Here is a 23,844-nt window from a genome sequence, read left to right as displayed (position 1 = left end):
GGCAGCGCGTGCCCTGTTGACTTACCCTCTGAAATGCAAGGAGGATGCTCTCGTTGGACAAACCAGAGATGAGAAAGTGGGAGCGCTTCCTTGTGTTGGTTTGGCTTCTCTGCAGCTAGAGAATGGCCCCAGTACCATAGTCCCCCTCAGCAATCTGCTACATGCATCTAACTAAGCCAGCACCGCTCCCAGATGCAACAGCAGCCCAGCTGAAGATTAACTACGGTGTCTTGTGTTCTCCTCCCCTGAACCGGCAGGTGCTCTCTGCACCATTTGTGTGACAGCAGCATCCAGGAGGGCTCGGCGCACTGCACAGTCATAACTAATAAGCTCTACTGTGGGTGAAAATACTGAAGTTCAGGGGCTCTCCGATCGGAGTGATTCATAACAAAGCCCCTGGTTTCTCCCCCTGGGTGGCCACTCCTCCATCATGGAGTGGAGTTCAGAAATGTGTCTTCTGCTGTGACAGGGGGTATGGGAAATGCTGAGAACCACTGATCCAATAAACACGATCGTGTGTCATGTGCAGAGTACCAGGACCGAGACCCTTGTTTTTCATGTGCATTTGGACATGGGGTAGGGGAGGCAGTCGCGTTTCATGTGCAGTATAACATGGCAGAGACAGTCGCCTTCCATAGGCACCTTTTAGCAGGCTCCATGTTCTACTTTACCAAACACTGTCTGTATCTGTTGGCCTGCACAGACTGGTTTTTAAGGTCAGGCTTGACAAAGCCCTGGCTGGGATGATTTAGTGGGGGATTGGTCCTGCTTTGAGCAGGGGGTTGGACTAGATGACCTCCTGAGGTCCCTTCCAGCCCTGAGATTCTATGATCAGACCCCTCAGTCTTTGACTTGCATCCATGAGAAGCAGGAGACGCTGAAGCTGAGACCAGAGGCTTCCTTGTCCTTCAGCTAGCTGGATTCCTTGGCAATTGGAAAGAACGCTCCCTCGTCCCCTTCTCCCCCCCAGCTGGTCTGTCATTGTGACCTTCAGCCCCATATTTTTATTTAAAATGTGTCTGCTGACTTCTCTGCCTCAGCTGCTCCCCTGCATTATCCCCTCTTGGGTGTAAACATGCTCTCTCGTAACAGATCCAGCGTGAGCCATCTGAGCCAGAAATGCTGCTTATTTTGATTTTGTGATACAGTAATCCATGTAAGAGGATTGCAGTTCTTCCATATTCTCTCTTTCTGCCAGGACTAGGAAAACTGTCTTTTGGATCCTAATTTGGGTGCCTAGGACCCATCAGCATTTGGGCAGGAGGAGGGGGCGAGCAGATGTCCCTTCCATTCACCGCCCACCATTCAGTCCCATACCAGCAAAGTGCACGAATTGGTTATTTGAGGCTTCCTGCTGGGATCGCTTTTAGTGAAGGACCATGTGCGTGGTCCAGCCATGACCCTGGGATGCTTGCACCCTGCAGTCGTGACCTTTGCATTTTTGCTGGCATGGGAGGTTTCAAGACTTGCTCTTATCCATGTTTAAGCTGCAGTTTATACACAGTGACCATAGTTACCCTGCAGTTGGGCAGTTGATAACACATTGCTGCTCGTTCGTGTAACTGGAAACGTAACCACATGACGTATTGGCTTGTATCTCTTCAGTGTCCTACCTTATCCGGGTTCACTGTGTCTACACTCAAGCGTGCCATTAGCTTTCTTCTGTAATGAATCCGTAGCATTTGGAGGTTATCAAAGCAGAATTGCTGTGTAATTACACTCTAATTAATCACTGTATTATCAAATGTAGCCTAACTTTGTTTTCCGTCCTTTTTCTCCCTATGATTTCTATGACTGCGCTCTTTGGTATTGTCCTGCCCACAATGTGGTTCTGCTACGGGGTTTGTGTAGCACTGGACACGCCCAGACAGGGGAGGGACAGCCCCCCTTGCCTCAGGACCTTTACTGTGTTTATCCTCAACACCCCCCTGTGAGGTACGGCGGCTGACCCATGCCTGGCAATAGTGGCGGGGCAGAGTGAGGGCAGCCAACTTCAGCAGTGTTACTGAGCATGCTCAGTACAAGCCAAGCAGCAAAGGGGGGGAGGGATGTGACCCCCACATGCTCCCCCTCTTTATTATCCCCACTGTACAGTATGGGAAACTGAGGCACAGAGGGTAAATGACTTCCCAGCGTCACACATGGTGTCTGTGGTGGAGCCGGGCATTGAACTCGGGTTCCGGGCTGGTGCCCGAACAACTGAACTCTCCTTTCTGTCATCTCTAGGCCCCTCCGGACAGGTCCAATATCTCCTCTTCTGAGCCGCAAACTTCCATTTGCCGGCAGGGGGCCAGGGTCTGATCTCACTGACCCTGGTGTCTGCTAGAGTCTTACTGACTTTACAGCCCAGTGACCCAGTTCTGAGTGTGGACACTGAAATCACGCAGTGTTCGCCCTGCATGCACTAAATCCTCCACTGCACACCCAGGGTTAAGCCTTTTCTAGTGCAATGCATCAGCAGGGGGTGTCCGGCTGGGGAAAGGGAGTGAACTCAGGACTAGGGCGTGCTGTTGACACCACAGAACCAGACCCCGAGGAGAGGAGAGCTGCTGAAAGCTGCTGTGCACCCCCCCCCCCCACTCTGAGCTCCCACGACAACAGGCAGCCGGGCGCAGATGGGTTAGCAGCTGTGCACACAGCTGTATGCTGATGCCATATAGGTGCATCCACTTGCATTTGCTTCAATCAGCCGGCAGCCCAGTTTCGCTTCGGGAGGGATGCGGAGGGGGCAGAGCCATTGCCCCTGCACCGTTTGACACAGAGAGCAGCCTTCCCCCTGCCCCGCTGCGACTGAATGTGGCGCTCAGCTGTGCCTGGCTAGCCAGCTGCCTCTTCCGAGGTGCAAGCAGGAGGGACAGATGTACAGCCCGGGAAGTGCTCCAGGTTCATAGCACAAGGGTCCCAACAACGGCCGTGCTGAAAGCAGCGTCCTGCTGTCTGCAACACTGACCCCAGGAGCCATCCAGAGGCCTCCTGGGAGGTGACTGAGTGGGGCAGTCCAGCTCCCGGAAACGCCGTCTGTTTAAATAGCGTAAGAGAGAGAACAAGGAGTCCTTGTGGCACCTTAGAGAGACTAACACATTTATTTCAGCATAAGCTTTCGTGGGCGACAGCTCACTTCATCGGATGCATGCAGTGGAAAATGCAGAGTGTCCAGCTGCCTACGCTCTCGGTGCTTCACATGGCGCGTAGCCACAGGGAGGGTTTGCTGCAGCAGCAGCTTGGCCTAATGCTTGTCTGTTTGTATCTCATGCCCCCCCCCCATGGGAGGCCCCCTAAGAGGCATCCAGGTGCATCGGCGCCTGCTGCCCTCGGGTCCGTGAGTACAAGGGCCGAGCCTCCAGTACTGGATCTGCCAGTAGGAGAGTGCTACCAGCGTGACCGCAGGGTTCTTAGAGACCCCTGCTGGCTCCCAGTCCCAGCCTGTGCCATTGTCCTGTCTGGTCTCGAGGGGGCACCTGCTTCAGGCCATGAATTCACAGGCGGGCAACAAGGTTCTTGCAGGTGAAGGGGGCAGCCACATACGCCCTTCACCCTGGACCTGCTAGGGGGCTGTGACATAATGGCCTTTAGGGGCGACCTATTTACAGATATCGAGCACCGCAGCCCAGCAACCATAGGACTGGGCTGGTGATGCTCAGGCTCATTCTGAGTGGAGGCTGCTTGGACTAGGACGAAGCATTAAGTCTCCGCTGGCCACGTTGCTGTATTAATGACGAGACCAGCTGCCATCTGCTCCATTTAAACCACATTACGCTTGGCCGCTCATGTTCTGCAGAATCTGCCAAGGCAGCCCTGAGCTGGGCAAAATGTAGGGAGCTGTGGTTTAAAAGTTAGCTTTCTGCAGCTGCTCCTCTTCCCAGTGAGAAACGAAGCCAGGACGCCAGTGCCGCTGAGCTCCTGAGTGGCCTCTTCACGTGGTTGGGGAATGTTAATTAAATTGGCGATAAGTCTGCAGTGCGTGGAGGGGGAGGGGGCATCTGGCTTGTCCCATCCTGGACACACAAGGGCTTTGTTCTGTCCAGAGAAGCGTAGATAGCCATTTTGGGTGGCCTGTCTGCTGCAATCTCCTCCTTGAGGGGACTGCTCTAGCAGCCGAGATGTCCTAGCCAAGATCAGGCCCCATTGTGGTAGGCGCAGTCTGTACCCATAGCAATGCTTTGGCCCTGCCTCAGAGAGCCGACGGTCTGAATGGGAGGGGGTGCGAGGGGACGGGGCTTGCCCCAGGTCCCTTCCAAGGCCAGTGGAAGAGCTGGGATTAGACACCGATCCTGAGTCCCAAGCCTGTGCTCTGCCCACTAGACCTGCTGCCTTCCTCCTTTCCTGGCTCTTGTGAACGAGTGAAAGTGTCCCCCAACCTTTCCAGTCGTCAGAACTGCAGCCACCTCCTTCAGTTCTCCCAGTTCCAGCCTCTTCTCCCTCCCCCTCTCTAGGTTTTCCTACCATGCCCCTGGCCGTAGTATCGAAGTCCCATACAAACCAATCTTCCCGGTAGTCACCCAAAGCGCCAGCGTCTTCCCTTCCCCCACGCCCAGACAAGCAAGACACTGTTGTTTTTCACCCTGCCTCATTCCTTCCCTCTTGGCCCCTCCATACGATGCTGTTGATACAAGTGCCTTCTCCTTGGGTGCCTCTCTGCCTCCATCGACACTTAGATTGTCAGCTGTTTGGAGGTGGGGTCCTTTTGTTCTGTGTTTGTACAGCACCAAGCGTGGTGGGGTCCTGGTCCGTGACCGGAGCTGCCTGCTTCCACCGTAATACAGATCGTAATCGCCTTCCTCGCTTACCTGGACCTCTTCCTTTCTTCCTCCCTTTGTGAGCAAGTTCACACCGTCTAACTGCAGGCTGCCTCCCCGTTCCCAGGAGCGTTGGAATTGCCAGTCCTGATCAGCCGCCATCCATGTAGTCCAGGCTCCCGTCCCAAACAGCGGCTAGTCCAAACAGCTTCCCAGGAAGCTGTAAGAAACCCCTGTAGAGACGCTGTTCCTCTGGCCGAGGAGCCGGCCTGTGTCGATGCTTTAATCAGGGGACTCGTCACTTCAGTAATGGACTGCATCCGGCCCCGCAGCCGTAACCCGTGACCCTTCCCCAAAACATTTCGCAAGGGACGTTAGCAGCCCAGCTCTCGATTCAGTAGGACGCTAAGTGTGACTAACTTCCCTTGTAGGATCCTTTCCAGCCCTAGCCTACAGGGTTCTGGTGGAACGTTTCCCGCTCCCCTCCCATTCAGCCTTCGCCCTCGGCTCCGCGGCTGGCAGACGCTGTCCTGATGCTGCTCATTTAGGGGGAGCTGGCAGAAGAGCTGCTACCCCCCGGCCGGCGACCGAGGAGGGAATGCGAGCGGCGTGGCAGGAACACGGGCGTCCGCTGCAGCTATGGATTCTAGGGACGACTTGCCCTGGGAATCGCCACAGCGGGCAGCCGCTCTCCCCACGGGGCGCTGGCCGGCCGAGCCAGGGCAAAGGGGAGGCTGACTGTGTCATGGCTTTCGGTGGCCCCAGTTTAAAGGCAGCGTCGGTCATTTTGTCACAGACCAGCCGCACAAAAGACCCTGTCTTCTCTCTGTGCAGCTCCACAACTTCCCTTCACGCTCCTCTGGGGGAGCTAAAATCCCCTTTGGGGGATGTCTCAATCCAGTTCCTTACAACAGCTGGACAGTATCGTCAATAATAAAGCCCACAAAGGTGCCTCTCCCTCTCTCTCACACGCATCCTCCTTAAAAATAAAACCTCTCCTCCTTTAACAGTCACTTTTGCAGTGGAATGCCACATGCATTCCACTGCAAATGCATGTGGAGCCCCAAGTTTGCCATGGCTCCTTTCTGCCCCCTGCCCTAGATCTGCCCTCCTGGCCACCCAGCTCTTTCCTCCGCGCCATGGGGGTTGGAAGTAATGAAAGTTTCGCAAGACGGTCATCCTGCGGTTAGTGAGAAGGAGAAACCTACCCCAGCTGTTGCCTTGGCCCTACTAGCCAGTAGGTTAAAGGCAGGCCCTGGAGAACTCTGGCCCTCCAGAAACTGGTGGGCAAAGCTGTCCTGGCACCCTCCAGGTGTTGAACCAAGGCCGATCCTGCTGTGAGAACCAGCCCCCCAGCCCTGGTGTTACCCCTGGTTAATTAAACAGAAAGTAATCAGCCCGGCAGTTACCATGCGAACCCCTTCACTCAAGCAGATACTGGCCAATGTGTGGGATTTGAATAACTGACCCTTGAAATCTGTTAAGGGCGGATGTGATAATAATGACTGCTAATTACACACACTTAGATAGCAGTAATTTATCTTCACCATGGTTATGCATGTGGCATTCCACTGCAAAAGTGACTGTTAAAGGAGGAGAGGTTTTATTTTTAAGGAGGATGCGTGTGAGAGAGAGGGAGAGACACCTTTGTGGGCTTTATTATTGACCATAACGTCCGGCTGTTATAAGGAAGTGGATTGAGACATATGGTATATCTGGGGTAACTGGACAAAGCGATAGGGGCCTATTCCAGGAGCCGAGAGATTTGAAACCTCTAGACTGTGTTTCATTCCATATTGTGTGTGACCCTCTTTTATTTTGATCAGCAAGGCACACTGCACCAGAAGCCGCGGGCCCTGCCTGGAGGTTGTGCATTAACACAACTTGGTCACAATGCAAATGACCACACAAGGTCCGAGGCAGCTGGAGAGTCGGGTCCCTCGAGCTTTTAAAAAAAAAAATCCAAAGTTTGAGGTTGCCCGGTGTGGCCCCTGGAGCAGCAGCGACTGGGTGGGGTCGAGGGGTGAAGCTATGAAGCAAACGAGCGAGTGCCTCTCGTCAAACACTTTGCAAGACGGGAGCTTCCTGAGCAGAGGCTTCGCAGGGGGATTTTGCCACAAGCCAGAGCCGTGCCCTGCTCGCCTAGACATAAATACCTGGGGGTGTGATCCAGGCTAACGCGCCGGGGAGGAACTGCTCAACGTCTTTCATGTGTCACAGCTGCCTAGCACTTAACTAGAAGGCTTAAGCAAGATGATACGTTTGCCTTAGGCAGTGGCGGTGTGTCCCACCTCTCTGGAGGGATAAACACGAGTTAAATGTGCACCATGTATGCTCAGACACCACAGAGATGACAATTGTAACAGGGTGCTTGGAGGGCTGGGCGGCCTAGTGCTTAGCACACCTGATGGCCAGCCCCTTGGCTCCCTGGCAGAGGGGCCTCAGTCCATAAGAAGGTGTGGCAGGGGGTATCTGGGTGGGTGGATGGGTAAATGGCACTCTTTAAGGGCCTGATTTGCCTCTCACATAGGCCACCTCAACACCAGTTTAACTCCATTCACTCCCCTGGAGTTGGCCCCTGGGTAAATCTGATCAGTCAGGCCTAGATGATTAGGTACAGCTGGGCTGGAATGGGAGACGGGGGGCGAAATCCTGACAGTGACCCAATGAAACAAATAAGAGAGAAGAAAAGCTCCAGGCAGCCCGACTTGCTGCTGCCAGGGGAGAGGGCCCTGGGCTCCTGTCGGACTCCTAGAACATTGTAGGGTACCGGGGTGCCTATGGGTAGATCAGCGTGGCTCAGGGATAGACCCACTGCAGCCAGACGCCGTCATCCTCTTCAGTACTGAGGTGCTCCAGACCCCTCCACGGACAATTTCCACCTGCTTCAGGGAGTTGGCGCTTGGCATCCTGGGAGCTGTGGTCATTTGCATTAAAGAGAATGGCAGCCGCAGCCGGCTGCATTTTATGGTCTCGCTGTGGAAGGATTCGATGCTCCTAGGCAGCGGAAGGGGGAGAGAAAGTAAATCAGTTTTGCAAATGTCACGTCAGTGCAGCAGCTCTCAAATGGGACTGGAGGGAGCTCAGAGGAGAGCAATGAGAAAGGGCAAAGGCCTGGAAAAACTATCCTATGAAGAGAGACTGAAAAACTTGGGATTGAAAGGAGACTTGTAAGAGGGGCCATGATAAAAGTATACAAAGTAATGATTGGTCTAGAACAGGGAGATCGGGAGTTTCTGTTCTCCCTGTCTCGTAACACAAGAACATTCCATTAAATTGAAAGGGGGGGGGAGAGAAAGACTTTTTCACACAACGGGGATTAGACTGTGGAACTTACTGCCACAAGAAACCATTGAGGCCAAGAATTTAGCAAGATTCCAAAAGGGAATTATTGTTTATAGCCATATCAAGATTGTTCAGAGGTGTCCTAGTAAATGATAATAAAATATCTGGAAGGTATATTAGATCTCATGCCTCAAGGTTAAGCCAATCTCTAATATTAGAGACCAGGGTGAGATCTCTGTGGAGGGCAGATTATCCCACATCAGCGACTGCAGGGTTCTTACACCTTCCTCTGAAGCATCAGACTGGAAATAAGGCATACATTTGTAATGGTGGGAGTAATTAACCGTGGGAACAGTTTACCCAGGGTCGTGGTGGATTCTTCATCACTGACCATTGTTAATCCGAGATGGGGTGTTTTTCTACAAGCTCTGCTCTAGGAATTATTTGGGGGAAATTCTGTGGCCGGGGTTACACAGGGCCAGACTAGATGATCACCGTGGTCCTGTTTTGGCCTTGGAATCTGTGCATCCAGCTGTCAGAGATGGGCTACTGGAGTAGAGAGACGTTGGGTCTGATCTTATCTGCAGTTCCTGTTTTTATGAATTCTCGAGGCAGTAAATCACCGCAGCATCTTGGAGGCTCAGGATTTAAAAGAAAGCAACAGGTTCTCTGCCCAGCACACAGATACCCTGTGCTCGGTGTTGTGTGAAGGTTTTTATCATGCACTTAGGCACATCTCTATTTTCAAATTGGGCTCAGCTGGTTCTTGGACTGGAGGAACTGGATGCGATGCTCTAGCTTGTGTTATGCAGGAGTCCAGATTGGATGATCTGATGCACCCTTCTGGCCTTAAAATCGATGAAACTCAAGAAGAGATGTTCTCCGTGTATAAACGGGGTCTTTGCCACCTTGCTCTGAATTCCTCCTTTCTGGTCCCCTGGCTCCTTGCGTCTAATAGTAATCTGCTGCCCAAGGGGGTGATTTACCTCATTTGTCCCAGTCCTGCCACCAGATGAGGGACCTGCCACCTGTTCCAATTCTACCAAGCCACGAGCTTTCCGTGGGTGGCAGCTGGTGCACGTAGAACATGATTCTGAGCCCACTGAAGTTGGTGCAGAGGCTCCAGTTGGCTTTTATGGCTAGGATCAGGCCCAGTGTACTTCCCAAATTCGACTTTCTGAAAAATGTTTGGTTTGGGTCAGAAATAAGGTTCAAATCATCCTGTTCCCAAGTGGAAAACCTGCAGCGTTTCAAGGTGTTCTGCGTGTGTTTTTCTTCCTTCCTCAGTTAAACTGGACGTGTTTCAGAAAATTAGAAAAGAATTTTTTTAAAATACAGTAGAACCTCAGAGTTACAAACACCAGAGTTATGAACTCACCAGACAACCACACATCTCATTTGGAACCGGAAGTATGGACTCAGCCAGCAGCAGAGACCCCCCACCCCCCCAAAGCAAATACAGTACTGTGTTAAATGTAAAGTACTAAAAAAATAAAGGGAAAGCAGCGTTTTTCTTCTGTATAATAAATTTTTAAAGCTGCATTAAGTCAACGTTCAGCTGTAAATTTGAGAGAACAACCAGAACATTTTGTTCAGAGTTACAAACATTTCTGAGTTACAAACAACCTCCATCCCTGAGGGGGTTCATAACTCTGAGGTTCTACGGTATGTGATTTTCTTTTTTGAGGTTTCTAATTTGATGTGAAATTCCCATCCCTTCGTCTCATAATTAGTTAAATATGTCCGTTTCTTCACTCCATTCGCAAGCCTCTTCTGATTCCCTGGCCACCTTCTTTAACCTTCTCCTTTGAAGGATTTTCTTTCTGCAAGGATCTGATTAAACAATAGCAGATGAAACAGGCCAGATTTCATTGGGCCAATTCCATGGTGCTGCTAAAATGTACACTAGCTGAGGATCTGGGCCCCCCGCATAGCTTGTCTTAAAGTGGTCCCTGGAGTGTACTAACTAGTTGTCTGATTTTCACTCAGTGCTCTGGTTGATCTCAATGAGAGCCACAGGTGCTCAACACTTCTGAAGGCCGGGTGCTACATTACGTTGAGAGAGAAGACTCCCTCCCTGAAATGGAAATTGTTTATCCAGGACCCTAGTCCTGGCAGACTTCTTGCAAGCGTCTTGCATCTTATACTCACACAGAGGAGCTCATTCATAGCAGAGGAATGTTTGAGCAGGATAATACATTGAGCAGCCGCTGTCTTTCAGCAACCTGCCACACATCCTGTAACCTCTCAGGTGCATTACTAGAGGGGGTTGAGGGGCATCTATGTGATACCAAGGAGATGAATGCCTCTATTTAAAATCCCAAGACTCAAGGACATTACTCTCCTGCTTGACGTTACTATTCTGTATTTTAAACCCAAGCAGAAATAATGGTAACTTTGTTATTAAATCTCTGAGAAAATGAGTTTTTTAAAATGAGGGATAAAAAAGTTTCCTTTTTCCTCCCAAAATCACAGAAAAAGGATGTTTTAACTGCTTTCCTCACCAAAAAAAGAACAGAAAAAGTTCTTAACTTTTTAGTAGATTCTCTCATATTGCTAAAGGCTGAGACTTCTCATAAGAATCCCAATTAATGGGTGGGTGGGTGGGTGGGTGGGGGAGGGGGCATTGTTCTCCACTCCTAAAATAGGTCAGATTCCAAGAATAATAATTCTCAAAAAGGAACCCTGAGCATTCTTGAAAAACCAGAGTAGATAACCAACAATGGCATGACCAGACCATCCCTTCATGAAGAAAATTGAGGCTAAATGTCACCTTCCCAGCAGGACATTCTCCCATCTGGTACCTGGCGTCATGTCAAAACTCAGCATTAAACAAAAGACCTTTCTTTGCCCTAAGACTGTTGCCAGCGATAGTCCAACTCTTCACTTCACAACTAAACCCGCCATTAACTTTCCTCGTGCACTTTGCTTCTCGTAGCTGAGAATCCCCTTTTCAACCAACGTAAATCAATAAGGAATTCTGCTTTTACTTGCAAAAAGGGAATGTCCCCCATTTCCCTCTCAGTTTATAACTTTAATTCTTAGTTCATAAATGTAATTAATCTAACATTAATATAGTGCCTTTCACCCCAATTCACTTTTCACTGGGGTTACCGTGGCCACCTCTGGGGTGAAACATGACAAGTGTTTAACCGCTCACAGCAACACTGTGAGGGCCTGATCCAATGCCAATTGAAGTCCATGCAAGTCTTTCCATTGATTTCAGTGGGATTTGGCTCAAGCTTCCATTTACCAAAGGAAGAAACGCTGCTCTTAAAACTGCGGGGAGAATTTAAGGAGGCAGAATGTAATGACACGGTCTGGAAGTTTGGCTGGGACAGCAGCCCTAGCACCTGGTGAAGCTTTCAGACTGCAAATCCTGGGGACGGGGAACGATTATCTGTCTTCTACGTATGGAGCCCAGTGGGATGGGGCTGCAACCCCTATTTGAGGCACTGCTGTAATATAAATAATTCTATTACTAATTATAATAATAACCAGAACATTAATAGCCATAAGTGATCTGGTGGTGCGGAGCATGGGTCTACTCGAGGGGGAAAGGACTTGGTCATAGGACATTTATTAAAACATTCAAAAACTCAAAGCCCCATCAATCTACAAACCCCAGGAGGTGCCTGAGGGAGAAAGGGGAGTTGGCAGGGCTGCTGGGAATCCAGGCAGCTTGGTCCTTCATTTTCTGTGTGGGAAACCCCCAGAGGGGGGAAACCCAACCCTTAATACATGTTATCTTAAAAACACTTGGTCTACACTGCAGCAGGAAAGGTCACCGTCTGGCTTCCTGGCCTTTCAGTGATCAAAGACTGTAGCATTTTGTCCCACGCCTGAGTCGTTTTGCTTATGACTGAGCTTCCAATTACAGAGGCAGAGGAAAAGCTATACGGGTCTTTCAGGTTTATTAATTTTGATGCTATCAAACATCTTTCGCTCCTCAATTATACCCTAATTCTTCAAACAACAAAATTTGCCTGGAGGGGGACCAGTGAACCTGAGTAAGCTGTGGGCCGGGTATTTTCCCCCCTCCCCTCTTCTTTGCTCCTGCATTTGCAAGTTCTTTGCAGAATCTAAGGGTCTGCAGTTAACGTTGGCCAGATTTCCTGCCTGAATGTGCATTTGAAAAGTAAGGACTCGGTAGAATCCTGACCCCGTTGAAGTCAATTTCAAAACTCACCTTGACTTCAGTAGAGCCAGAATTTCACCCCAGAGTCTTGAGCCTCTCATGCTTGTCCTTATTCTGCTGATGTCATTGGGTCTGCTCATGGAAGGAGGAGTACTCCCTGTGAGCAGGGTACCAGCACCTACCCCTGCGGGTCTTTAACCTGCCCTGTTGTATGCTTGTGTTGCAGTGCGTGCCCAAGGGAGCCCAACAGGGCATAGCAAAGGGCACGTGCTCCACTTGTTTATCTGCTTCCGAGAGGGGCCGTGCTGCACGCTCCGGCTGCTCGTCACCACCGTGCACTCAAGGAGAGCCCCAATCTGCAGCACGCTCCGTGCAGTGGGTGCTGGTTTAGTATTCCCTGCACTTAGCCTGGGGATGGGTTATCTGCTGTGGTGGTGCGTCTCCAGATGCGTTCACCACGTATGTGACCATCGGGGGGGACAATTAGGAGGCCAGATAGAGTTGTGCAAAATGTGACTTTCATTCAAAGGGCTGTGGGCAGCTGTGCACCCCAGTGCAACTCCACAGCCGTCCGTGGGGGTCACTGAGGGCCTGCAGAATTGAAAGTCATTAAGAATTCATATGCCTCCCAGCCTGTCTTCCCACTGTAGTGACAGTCGCCGGTCAGTCTCGTGCAAGGGGTGCATTGTTCTCACGCACTGCTTTGCTGGACTGGCTCCCCCAGCACGGCTAGCCCCTCGCCCCCAGTGTCAGAATTGGGGAAGAGGCGAATGCTCGTGCCGGACCCAGCAGTTCTCTGGCTGTGGATATGTCTCCATTTCAAGCTGGGGTGTAATTCCCAGCCCAAGGAGCCATACCTTTGTTTGCTCTGGTTGAGCTGGTGCACTAAAAACAGGATAGCCACGACGGTCGAAGGACCCGTCCGAGACACTAGACGCATTCTCGGGGCCGCTAGCCTCTCCCGCTGCTCATGCCGTGGTAGCTATTTTGTGGCTCGGTCAGAACTAGTTATGTCTCCTTGAGCTGCAATTCACACCTCCAGCTCAGAGTGCAGACGCGCCCTTCATGACAGCAGTGCTGTCCGCTGAGACGCAGAGACACGTGGCTAGCGATGAGCAAAGAGGCACCATTTCATTTCATCCAAAAATTCCCTGACATTTTAAAGAACCGTTCCTTTGCTGCCTTCCCCCGGCCCCATTTTGTCTGAATTTTGCTTGCCTGGATTTCAGGCTCCTCCGTAACAGGCGCACTAAGGCAAGCTAGAAAAGCAGTGAGGTTTGGGGGTGTTTTTGCAAATGCTTATCGCAATCCAAAAATTCCCCTCTTCCGGAATGCAGACAGTAAGCTGCAACATGTTTGCTAGGCGGGGGAGAGCTGCGAATCTCACTGATGCTGATCAGCTAAAACCTGTACTCCTCCTCCTCCATTACTTGTTATCCTGTCTCCCCTGCACTGCCCCGGCTCCCTTGTTTGCTGCCTCCATAATGTTATGGTAGCATCTCCAGGTGGTGCTGTTAGACATAGCCTTCCAAGTTCCTTTCCTTAGTGTGTGAGCAAGTTTTGACTCTTGCGAAGACCTGGGCCCAGATCCCAGGGGAGTTAGGCACCTAAATAATTTTGGGGATCTGAGCTGTTGGGTTAGTTTTTGGGTTACATAACCTTTTTTGTGAGGAGGCGACTTTGGGGGAGAGGAAGCTGCATGGGTAGTGAAGGGTTTGTTCTCCGCCTTGGGACGCGGTTAGGGTCAGTTCTGGAAGCACAGCTGCTGCCTGGGACCTGGGGGTTGGGGATGGACTGAGATTTTTGGGAGACAGGCTCACCCTGCTTTTGCTGTTGGACTGTCTTGTTCCAAGACTGGTGCACGTGGGTAAATAGAGCAAGTTATACTAAGAATGTGCCCAAACTCTGCATGAATGAGTTCTCCTTCCCTGGGACGCCAACCTGCAAGGCCTTGGACATCTGCCATGGCTGGGCAAGGCTGGCGCCAGTAGAAGGGGCAACAATAATAACTATCTCAAACCGTTACCTGCAAGAGGCTTATTTCTGCAGCTGGTCCTTAGGGTCCAGCCCCTTCAATGCAGCCTTGTCCTATTATGATCTCCCCTCCCCAAGTGCACACGGGATACCCTTGAATCCATTTGAAGCACATTCAGTCAATTCCAATCAGGCACGCCCTGGCACAAGAGAGGAACTATCTATCTAGGTATGAAATATCTCAGGAGACCAGCCATTCAGTGAATGGCCACAGCCAAAAAGCAAGTCCATACTCAATGCCAAAGCTATAGCCTAAAACTATAAAACTTATTAGAAGTCACATCTAGGATGGCGATGAAAATCCGTGGCGGTAGCCGAGTGCCGGTTTGCAACCTTTGTCCCAGTGGATACCCGACTCCAAAGCTGCGTACTCGCTTGAGGAGGAGGGGAGAGAAATACCATCTGCCAGAGTTGTGGGGTGAAATGCAATGGCCTGTGATAGGCAGGAGTCAGACTAGGTAATGGATTGTCACCCTGAGCGTCACAGCCCCCTGGCGGTTAGGAACAGGTTCAGGGCGGGACGCCACCCCCACTTCCTTTGTGGCTGGATGGGAGGAAGTTCCATTGTAATCTCGGGTAAGGTAGAGTCACAGCACGGAAAAGCTGGAGAAACCACAGGGCTGTAAAGCCATAATTGCCCTTCTGGCCTTAAAATCTGTGACTCTCCAGTGTCCTCTTTCAGCTTTAGTGTTTGCTTACATTAGTCACTGCCAAACTGCTGATGACATGAACCAAGTTAATATTAAACTTAAATAGCCCAACAAGGGCCTGGTAACAGGCCGTTGGGGCCAGCTGTCAATGGCCGATTAGCAAGTATCCAGTCTAAATTTACTGTCACTATTGTGAAACCAATGCCATGGGCATGTGCTCATGCAGGTGTACAGACGCGCACACAGGAGCCTGTAAACGGTTTTCTGATTCAGTCCTGGGGCAGCTCTAGCTCTTAACGCTTTTTACACCAAAACCCAGTTCCCTGCAAAACAGGCAGGGGGAGCGTGAATGATCCTGAAGTTAAGACCAATAGCGGCCTGTGTTTTAATATGTCAAGATCGGTCCCCAGTGCTTGATAATCAAGGCTGCCTTAGTCAGCATGTGTCAGTGCGATGCACTGATGCTCAGTATGCTCTTGCATTCATTCCTCAGCAATTAGTTGCCATGAACTCTAGTTACAGAGCTTGGATTTGCCATCTGAACTTGCTGACGGTTCCCGAATATCAGCTGGATGTCTGCTTGATTTAAAGAAAAGAGAAAGCCCAGAGACACCCAAACTGAACTGCACTGTGCTAAATGTTTCTAGTGGCTTCAGGCATTTTACAAAATGTAATAATTTCAGCGTTTGCATTAAAATGTGACCTGTTCTAAATGAAGCTGCGTGTATCCATGGATGCTCTCTGAAAAGGGTTTGGCTTCTTGTTGGTTGGTTGTTTCTTTGCATTTGTTTTTAAACTGAAAGAGGCAAATTTTTACCAAACTCTCCCAATTATCTGATCTTCCAAAAAAAAAAAAAATTAAGTCTTAGATCTTCTCTCGTGCTCTTCATTCATAGATCACAAAGCACTTTGTTGCAAAAGATGAGTGTCATTATCCCATTTTACAGATGGAAACTGGTGAAAGGAAATACTTTTTCAATGCAGTGCATAATTAGACAGTGGAATTAATTGCCACTGGGAGTTGTTGAGTCCAAGAACGAAGCAAGATTGAAAAAGGGTCAAGACGTTCATATGGATAGCGAGACTATCTGGAGTCACCATAAGCAATACTAACAAAAATGTGGAAGGAATATTAAATCTTGTTCTTCAGGGCTGAAGCCAGTCTCTGTTAAAGACCAAGATGAGACGTAATGTGGGGGGCAGATTTCCCCCATCAGCTACTGCAGGGTTCACCTTCCTCTGAAACATCTGGTGCTGGTCACTGCTGGAGACGGGCTGGACCAGAAGAAACTCAGGTCTGTTTCATTCTGGCTAGGCCTGTGTTTTTAAACGGTGGCACAATGTGGGGAGAAAGGACTTGCTCAAGGGCACCTGGCAGCTCGGTGGCAGAGCCAAGAGTAGATTCCAGTTCTCCTGTCTCCTCGTCTTGCCCACCAGCCCATGCGGTGATTCATGCCTCTGATTCATGCCCTTTTCCAATTTGCCCTTAGATGCGCCCTCAGGGGCCCACTGAAGTGTCTGGGTCTGCAGCAGAGAACAGAACCAGGCCCCAAGTGGCCATGATGAGCTAGACACTAGGCAGAGTGTGATGTATCAGAACACTGTGCCCTGGGAACAGATCTCTGCTGCTCTGAAGGACAATCGTTTCTAATTATCTCTAGGTAGGTTAATTGATACCCACTCAAGTCTGGCTTTAATCCCCTTTCTGGTTAGCAGGGAATCGTGTGCCACAAAGACACTGGTAATCAGGCAAGCCTTAGCGAGCTGGAGAGGGACTCAGGGTGGAATTGAATGAAGGTTCCAAGGTCAGGTTTGCTTTGGGGACTTCGGGCGTTGCCTTGGTGGGCACAAATGCACCTCGGGGGGTTTGAAGCGGATGAAGCCGTGAATCTGAGCCACGTTGCACAATCACCCTACCGACAGCGTGCATGGGAGTGTGTGTGTGTCTGGCAGAGCTGCTGGGTACCCTGTCAGGGCACCGGAGTCTGGGAAAACGGTCCCAGTCTCAGCTGTGGCCAGTCCCTTCAGTACCAGGTTTACGTTCAGGCTCGGTGGGTGGGTTGCGCTGCCCGCAGATCCTCACAGCTGTTTGCCCCTGTCGCTGGTGTCCGGGGGGCACTAGCCAGCCAGCTGCTCCGGGGGTCGCTGGGTAGCGTTGCCAGCAGTTGTCTCACGGAGTTGTCTGCAGACACTAATAATAATCATCGTCCGGCTCAGCCTTTGAGCCCAAACCCCTCCTCTTGGCTCCTGTCCCTGCCTTTCCTCTCTTAGACCCTGAGCACATCTGGCTGGCAGATGGGGAGCAGCGAGGGGGACACCTGCTGTTGTTCCTCATCTTATCTTTGCAGCGACTTTTGGATGCAGCCTTTCAAACAGAGGGGAGGGAGGAAGCGACAGGGCCTTGGATGATGGCGGGCAGCCAGCGTCCTCTGTGTGTGCGGTGGATGCAGGGTGCAAATGTCGGCAAAGGCTCCCAGCAGGCAGTTTGGAACCACTGGCCCGGCGCAGTGGTGGGGCTTAGAAATTAGTCCTGAGCAGGTCTCAACCCCAGTGTGCCAGGCGCTGCGCAAACACAGTGCCCCAGTGAGTGCACAGGTGAAGCCCGACATCCTGCAAATTCCCGTGGGCTTCATGTTGCCCCTGCGAGTAATCCCACCGCGCTCGCCACAGCACGGAAGCAGCTGTGGGGTCAGGAGACTGGTTTGGCCTCATTTGCATTCTGCTGTGGGAGAACCTGAACCCAAATCGTTCCTGGGCTCTTGAGCAGAGACCGCATCGCCAGCCCCAACTGTTCAAAAATCACGAGATTGGTTTTAAAATCATGAGTAGGGCTCAGTGCTTGACGTGGAGGTCGCGGATTCTGTGACTTCCTGCGACCGCCGTGACGTCTGCAGCGGCGTGTGTGGCTGACCCGAGGGCTGCCCAAGCCGTTGGCCCCGGAGCCAGCCACGCTGGCCGCTGCTGGAATGGCTCTGCAGCCAGCCACTCGGGTGACCCCGCAGCCAGCCGCTGCTGGAGCGGTCCGAGCCCCAGGGCCAGCCACGCTGGCCGCTACTCTGGTGGCCCTGGGCAGCAGGCCCTGGGGACTGCCTGATCAGTGGCCAATGCGGCTGGCCGTGGGGACTGCCGGAGCAGCAGTCCCAGGGTGGCCAAAGCAGCTGCTGGTCCCCCGGGGCTCCCCCCATGGTGACAGCCGGAGCAGCCACTAGCCCCCCAGGGCTCTCCCCTGGCAGCGGGCCCCCCGAAGCCCACCACCACCACTGGTGCCATGAAGTCCCCCCGGCAGCACACCCCCACCCAAGACTCAATCAGGGGTATTTATGGTATAAGTCACGGGCCATGATTTTTTGTTTCTTGCCTGTGACCTGTTCATGACTAAATCGAAGCCTCAAGCATGAGATTCTGTAAAAACAATAGATGTGGTGTTCTTTTATTTGTCTTCTGCTCTTTGAGCCTTTACGGGGTCCTGGGGTCACATTTTGAAGCTTTTTCCACAGCCACACGAGGGCTGGAAATGTACTTTTTCTTTAAGAACACAGGCTGGAATCATCACAGATCCACTTGACTCCAGGAGCTGGGGCTTTAAAGAAAACAGCCAGTATCAGGAGACTCATGACAAACTCATGACACTTGGCAACACTGCAGAGAGCAGGGAGCAAAGCTTAGCTGGTGACTCTGGAATCTGACCACCTGCCCCTGGCCACTCCATCATGCCTTCCTGGAGCAACACTAGCCCTCAAAGAGGAGGACGTTCTGGTCGCTAGCAGGGGGCGAGGAACTGAGCGGCTCCTGGGGGTGTGTCTGTTTCCTGCTCAAAGTTTCTTTGCTTTGGCAGCCTCGGGGTTGACTTTGAGCCAGTCTTGGAGCGAGAAGAGCGCTTGTGTGTTCTCTCCTCCTGGGAAAGGAACGAAGAGAGCGCGAGTGAGCCTGTGAGCGAGCGAGAGAGAGAGAGGGAGAGGGCGGGGGGCATTCTCACTCCAGTTCCTCTGATCCCCCCCTCCCATCCAATTTTCATGTTAATACCTCATCACTGTGTGCTGGGACCTCAGCTGGGAGAGGCTACAGTTGTTACTTTGCCATCTGTGCTTCTGATTGGGCTAAGGAAGGGCCAGTAAATACGGGAGCGTGGCTTTTCCCTCCTAAGGGCAGGGCTCGGTAGAGCATTAAGCTTTTAATTGAGGTATAAGTGTCTCCGTCCAAGGAAGGGGGCACTTGTGCGGCGCACGGCTCTGGAGCAGACGGCTGCTGGCAATCCATGCAGCTGCATTTACACGCACAGGGGGAGACCAGCGGCGAGCGGGCAGCGCAGCCAAAGCAAAATGCTTTTAGGTAAGTGAAATGCAACTTTCCTTTCCTCATGCTTCCAACAACGGGCAGCCTGCGCTGTGGCCTTTTATGTCACGGCGACGTGAAAGCTGGGCAGTCCCCTCCCCAGGTTCCTGTCGCAGTCGGCTTTTTAATCAGCGGGAAGTGGGAAAGCTGTTCGCTCAGATTGTGTGGCAGCTGGAAAATCGAGGGTGGGTTTAGAGGGAAGCTTCTCGTGGGTGCGTGTTACACAGAGATCGCAAAAGCTTGCACCAAGCACTGAGGGGCAGGTGTTTGGCCAGTTTTGCAGCAATGATGGCAAAGAAATCGAACTAGGACGAGCGCCACGAAGGGATACCTGCGAATGGTTCGGGAAAGTCCAGGCTGCTAACATCCCAGGTGCACTCCTCTGTGCAGAGACGGCGCAGCCTTTAATCACCCAGCCACCTGCAACGGGCTTTTATAGAGTCCCCTGAGCCCAGAAACATGAAATCCAATCAAGGTGCAAGTTGTAAAAACTGTCCTGTTTCCTCCCGATCTGAGGCCAGTTCAGCTCAGATTACGGACCCCGAAGTGTGTTTCCCCTTGTGAGCTTGGCCAAAGGCTTGAGGGTCAGTGCAAAAGATCCTGATATGAACTATTGTCAGGAAAGAGCTGAGGAGACTCACGGAACTTCCTGGCTTGGAAATGGTGCCTGGTTATAGGAGCATGATCCCTGAATATCCTCTGCCTAATTAAACCTGTCGGATCCTCCCTGAACCCCTCGATCAGCACCGTGCAGTCCTAAACAGCAGTTTACAAGCCAAGTGGATTCATATCCCTCCCCATTTCCATCCCTCGAGAACCCATTTGAACGGCGGTTGTATCTTTGTAATTAGAACCAGTTCAGTCTTGCATCAGTACACGCTCAGAATGGTCAGCCTCCCCCCAAACACACGCGCACACCCTGTTTCTTCAGCTCCCAGCTTTTGAATTTTAATCACCGGTGGCTTTCAAGCTGAGCTTGATTCACTGCAGCCTATTGATTTTTCCCAGGGCTATGAGAAACAGGTTGCATGCTGACGTGAGCTTTATTTCGTCCTCTCTTTTCATTTGGGGGTCAGCTTTTACTTTGGCGCATCCTCCTGTGTCTGTTTTGCTTGCCTGGAATATGAGGCCGGTGCGCTGTGCTCTTCATATGAAATGAGGTTTGGTGGGGGAGAAGACAGGGCAGCGGCTTTGAGGAAAACACAGTTAAAAAGCTTGCAAGAAGCTCTGCTGATCCTGGTTAGTTGGTGTTTTCTGGCTGCAGAAGGCTCATCGAGTCAAGCTGCAGCGGCAAATAAAGTGTAACTGGAACGCTTGTGTACAGCCTGGTTTCGCTTACAGACGTAGGAGCCGTGGTTCTGTGCTTTGAGTATTATCACTGTCAACTTTCTACCATGCCGTTAAATGACACAGCTTTCCCTTTGCATTTCACGCCCATGTCTTACGTTGTTGTTTTTGTCGTCAGTGTTATGGATGTCTGTACAGCTGGGATCTATAGGATGGTTCCTGCTCGCTCTCTCTTTATGTGTATGTGTGTGTGTGTGTGTGTGTATATATATATATATACTGTATATTTATAGATTGTTACTATATCACGTACATGGGCATGTTTATGTCTGTGTGTGTTTTATAAGACGGTTGCGTCCAAGGAAACACGGATGTTATTAAGCTGGCACATCTGGCTGGGTTTTTTTAACTATGGCATTGCTTGTCAGCTGCCTTGCATAGATCACTTTAATTTTTTTAATCATTTGAAAAACAATCCATCTTTCATGAGCTGTCTTTCCCTGTGTTTCTGAAACAAGTAACAGTTCTCAGGATATTTATCTAGGATATTTGTTAGTCAAAGCAGGTTTTAAAAAATATAGCTTGCCTTTACCCTTGTTGCTTAAAATATGTAACTAATGTTCTGAAAGCTCGACATTTTTATTTTTTAAACTTCAAAATACAAACTATTGTGTATTCTGGCACATGATAACATGCTTCCTCTGGATATTTTCCCTTATTCGCCACCACCTGCCTGTTCTTCTTTCTATTTCCTTTGTCTCTCTAATTTTTCAGTATTCCACCTCAAATGACAAAACAATGAGAATAATTTTACTCCAGAAAATTTCTTACCAGAGGGCACTGTGCAATAAAGTAATGTATGCTATCAATGCCTGGTAGTTTAATGGAACCCTTTGTATAGTATCGTATTCCACTGGGGTACCCTGACATTTTGGAGAAAAGTCCAGGACTGCAAAGGTTTTGTTAGCATATATTCTGTTGGCCATATTTATTCAAGTTTTGTTTACTTCCTGACATGTGTAAAGTGTTCTCCTCTTCTGAAGCGGTGTTTTAAAGCACACAGAGGGAGAGTGAAGCCTCTAAGCCAGAATGTTCTGAATATCTAAAGGATTTGAATAAAAAAATTCTATTTTCCTAGGACATTTTAGGGCTAAAGTGCTAGCATGTGGAGTTAAAAGCTGGCCATGAAAGTTCTTAATTAGCCAAAGTGACAAGTAACTTTGTATTAATGCATGGGTTCTGCAAGGTTCTCCACCAGTGCGTCAATTATTAGCTGCATTGTAATTAAGGCTTTTGAATCCTTTATGAGGCTTTGTCGTTGTTACCACTTTGTCAAATTGTCGTACTTCCACCGAAGTCAAAGGCCTGGCGACTGTTTACACTAGCTGTGGATCTGCCCCGCTTACTCTTTTTGATTTTTGTCTTGACTGCTGCAGGCAGGAACCCTCAACAGGTTTTTTAATTTGTGTTTGTTTTCTTAATAGAATGAATATGAAATAAAACGCACCCAAAGTCAGAAAAACTTTAAATTCTCTTACGGCTCAAAATGATGCTGAGGCCTGTTGTCTCGGGCCATGCAGACGTTTGGGCTGATGGCCCCACGCTAGCTGCTGAATGAGTTGTGTTGCCGTGCAGGTGCTAAAGCTGATGGCTTGTGATGAAGACCTTTGCAGCAGCACTGTGCCTCAAGGGACTTGAGTGCATCTCGTTGACTCCAGTGGGACTACCCGCGTGCTGACAGGCAGGCATCTCCTTACGGGCCTGGCTGAAATGTCCATTGAAGTCAACATTGGCTCAGGCACTTTGGCTTTGGGCAGGTCTACACTTAAAACGCGGCAGCCGTGCAACCATACCACTGTGGCACGTTAGTGACGTGTACCTGGGATTAGCCCGGATTCAGCAGCCACTGGCCAGCAACTGGCATTAGCGGAGCCAGGGTAGACAAGGGAGGCCACAGCTTGCAGTTCAGCGAACCACCTCGGTCTCGAGCAGGGGTGGGCTCAACTGATGCAAAGTGAAACGTTGCCTGTTTGCACTGCGGGTTTGCAGTGGCGCAGCTGCCCTGGTCGCTGGACTCCCGCTATAGAAGTGGCCTGGAAAAGCCGGCAGTAGAATGGGAGTGTCTAGGAGCATGGTTGAGGGCAGCACTGCCCCTTTGTGACGGGGTCAGTCGGAGACTGCTGGTGTGTGGTAGCAGGAAGCCACGTTGTAAATTGCTGGGAGGTGTCGTGCTCGGGTTCTGAAGACATTTGGGGTTTATTGATTCATATTTTATTTGGCTGCTTTTAATTGACTGGGTACTAATGCTTTCTGTTCTCTCCAGAAGAGTAATGTCTCATTAAACCAATAATCTTCCTATCCATCTGCAAAAGGGCCTGCAGTTATAACGCTTTCTCGGGAACATCTTTATGTGTGGATGCCGCAAAAACCAACCGCCACTATTATCTCCCCACAAACGGCTTCTGTTTTTACTTCTCTGTTATTAGCTACCTTCAAAACCTGGGGATGTTGCTCTTCTGTCATTGCCAGGATTTAATGGAGGAAAGAATTAATCTGGATGCGTTCTCAGCATAATGTCAAATGCATCATTTTCCATCCCACTTCAGTTGCGGGATTTGGTTTTCAGGGTCTCTTCATCAAATGCTGGAACCTTGCTTTTTCTGGTATTCTTTGGGGCGAATTTCCCCAGCAGTTACTTTTATCAGAGGGGGCTAACTCTTGGAAAGGTCTTGGGGGAACATCCATTTTCTAATTTCAGCACTCAGCTGTCTTCTTAAAAGACTGTGCTAGTGAGTCTATTGAACCACATTTCCTCTGCGGGCAGCCCCTTTCATAGATTTTTAACGTCGGGGCAGGGCGGAATCACTTTCGACTTTTGTATAGCCCACGCCAGAGGATTTCACCCAGGGATTCCTGCATCAAGCCCATATCTTCTGGTTGAGCTAGAGCAATCTTGATTTAAAGATGCCAAGTGATGGATAATAATGGATTTCTAATAAGTATTTCGAGCAAACCTGAAGGTTGTTGACATTTTCAATAAATTGTGCTCCTGATAGCAAATTGAAGAGCCCTCTCCCACTGTTCCCCGTACTTCAAGAACTAGCTGAAGCAATCTCAGAACTGTTAACAATTATTTTTCAGAATTCAGGGAGAATGGGTGAGGCCCGAGAGGACCGGAGAAGGGCAAACATAGTTCCTATCTTTAAGAAGGGGAACAAGGAGAACCTGGGGAATTATAGACCCTACTTTGATACCTGGAAAGATACTGGAACAAATTATTCAACAATCAGTTTGTGCGCATCTAGAGGATTATAGGGTGATAAGGAATAGCCAACATGAATTTGTCAAGAACAAATCATGCCAAACCAAACTAATTTCCTTC

General features: G+C 50.3%; 1 protein-coding gene across 5 annotated transcripts in view; it reads left to right on the top strand.

Annotated features, from left to right (window-relative positions):
* ZNF385C (zinc finger protein 385C) overlaps positions 1-23,844 on the top strand; it is a 194,551-nt gene that overhangs the window by 93,901 nt on the left and 76,806 nt on the right. The window contains exon 1 of one of the 5 annotated variants that reach the window (XM_074940639.1): positions 18,866-19,172. The exons of the other annotated variants lie outside the window; for them this stretch is intronic. Within the exon in view, the coding sequence (XP_074796740.1) occupies positions 19,163-19,172 (10 nt within the window). The 5' untranslated portion in view covers positions 18,866-19,162. Of the gene's footprint in view, positions 1-18,865; positions 19,173-23,844 lie in introns of those variants that run through there. 5 annotated transcript variants of the gene reach the window in all.

The sequence above is a fragment of the Natator depressus genome, chromosome 27 (assembly GCF_965152275.1).
Source record: "Natator depressus isolate rNatDep1 chromosome 27, rNatDep2.hap1, whole genome shotgun sequence".
In the NCBI taxonomy this organism is placed as follows: domain Eukaryota; kingdom Metazoa; phylum Chordata; order Testudines; family Cheloniidae; genus Natator; species Natator depressus.
This window is presented reverse-complemented; position numbering and strand designations above follow the sequence as displayed.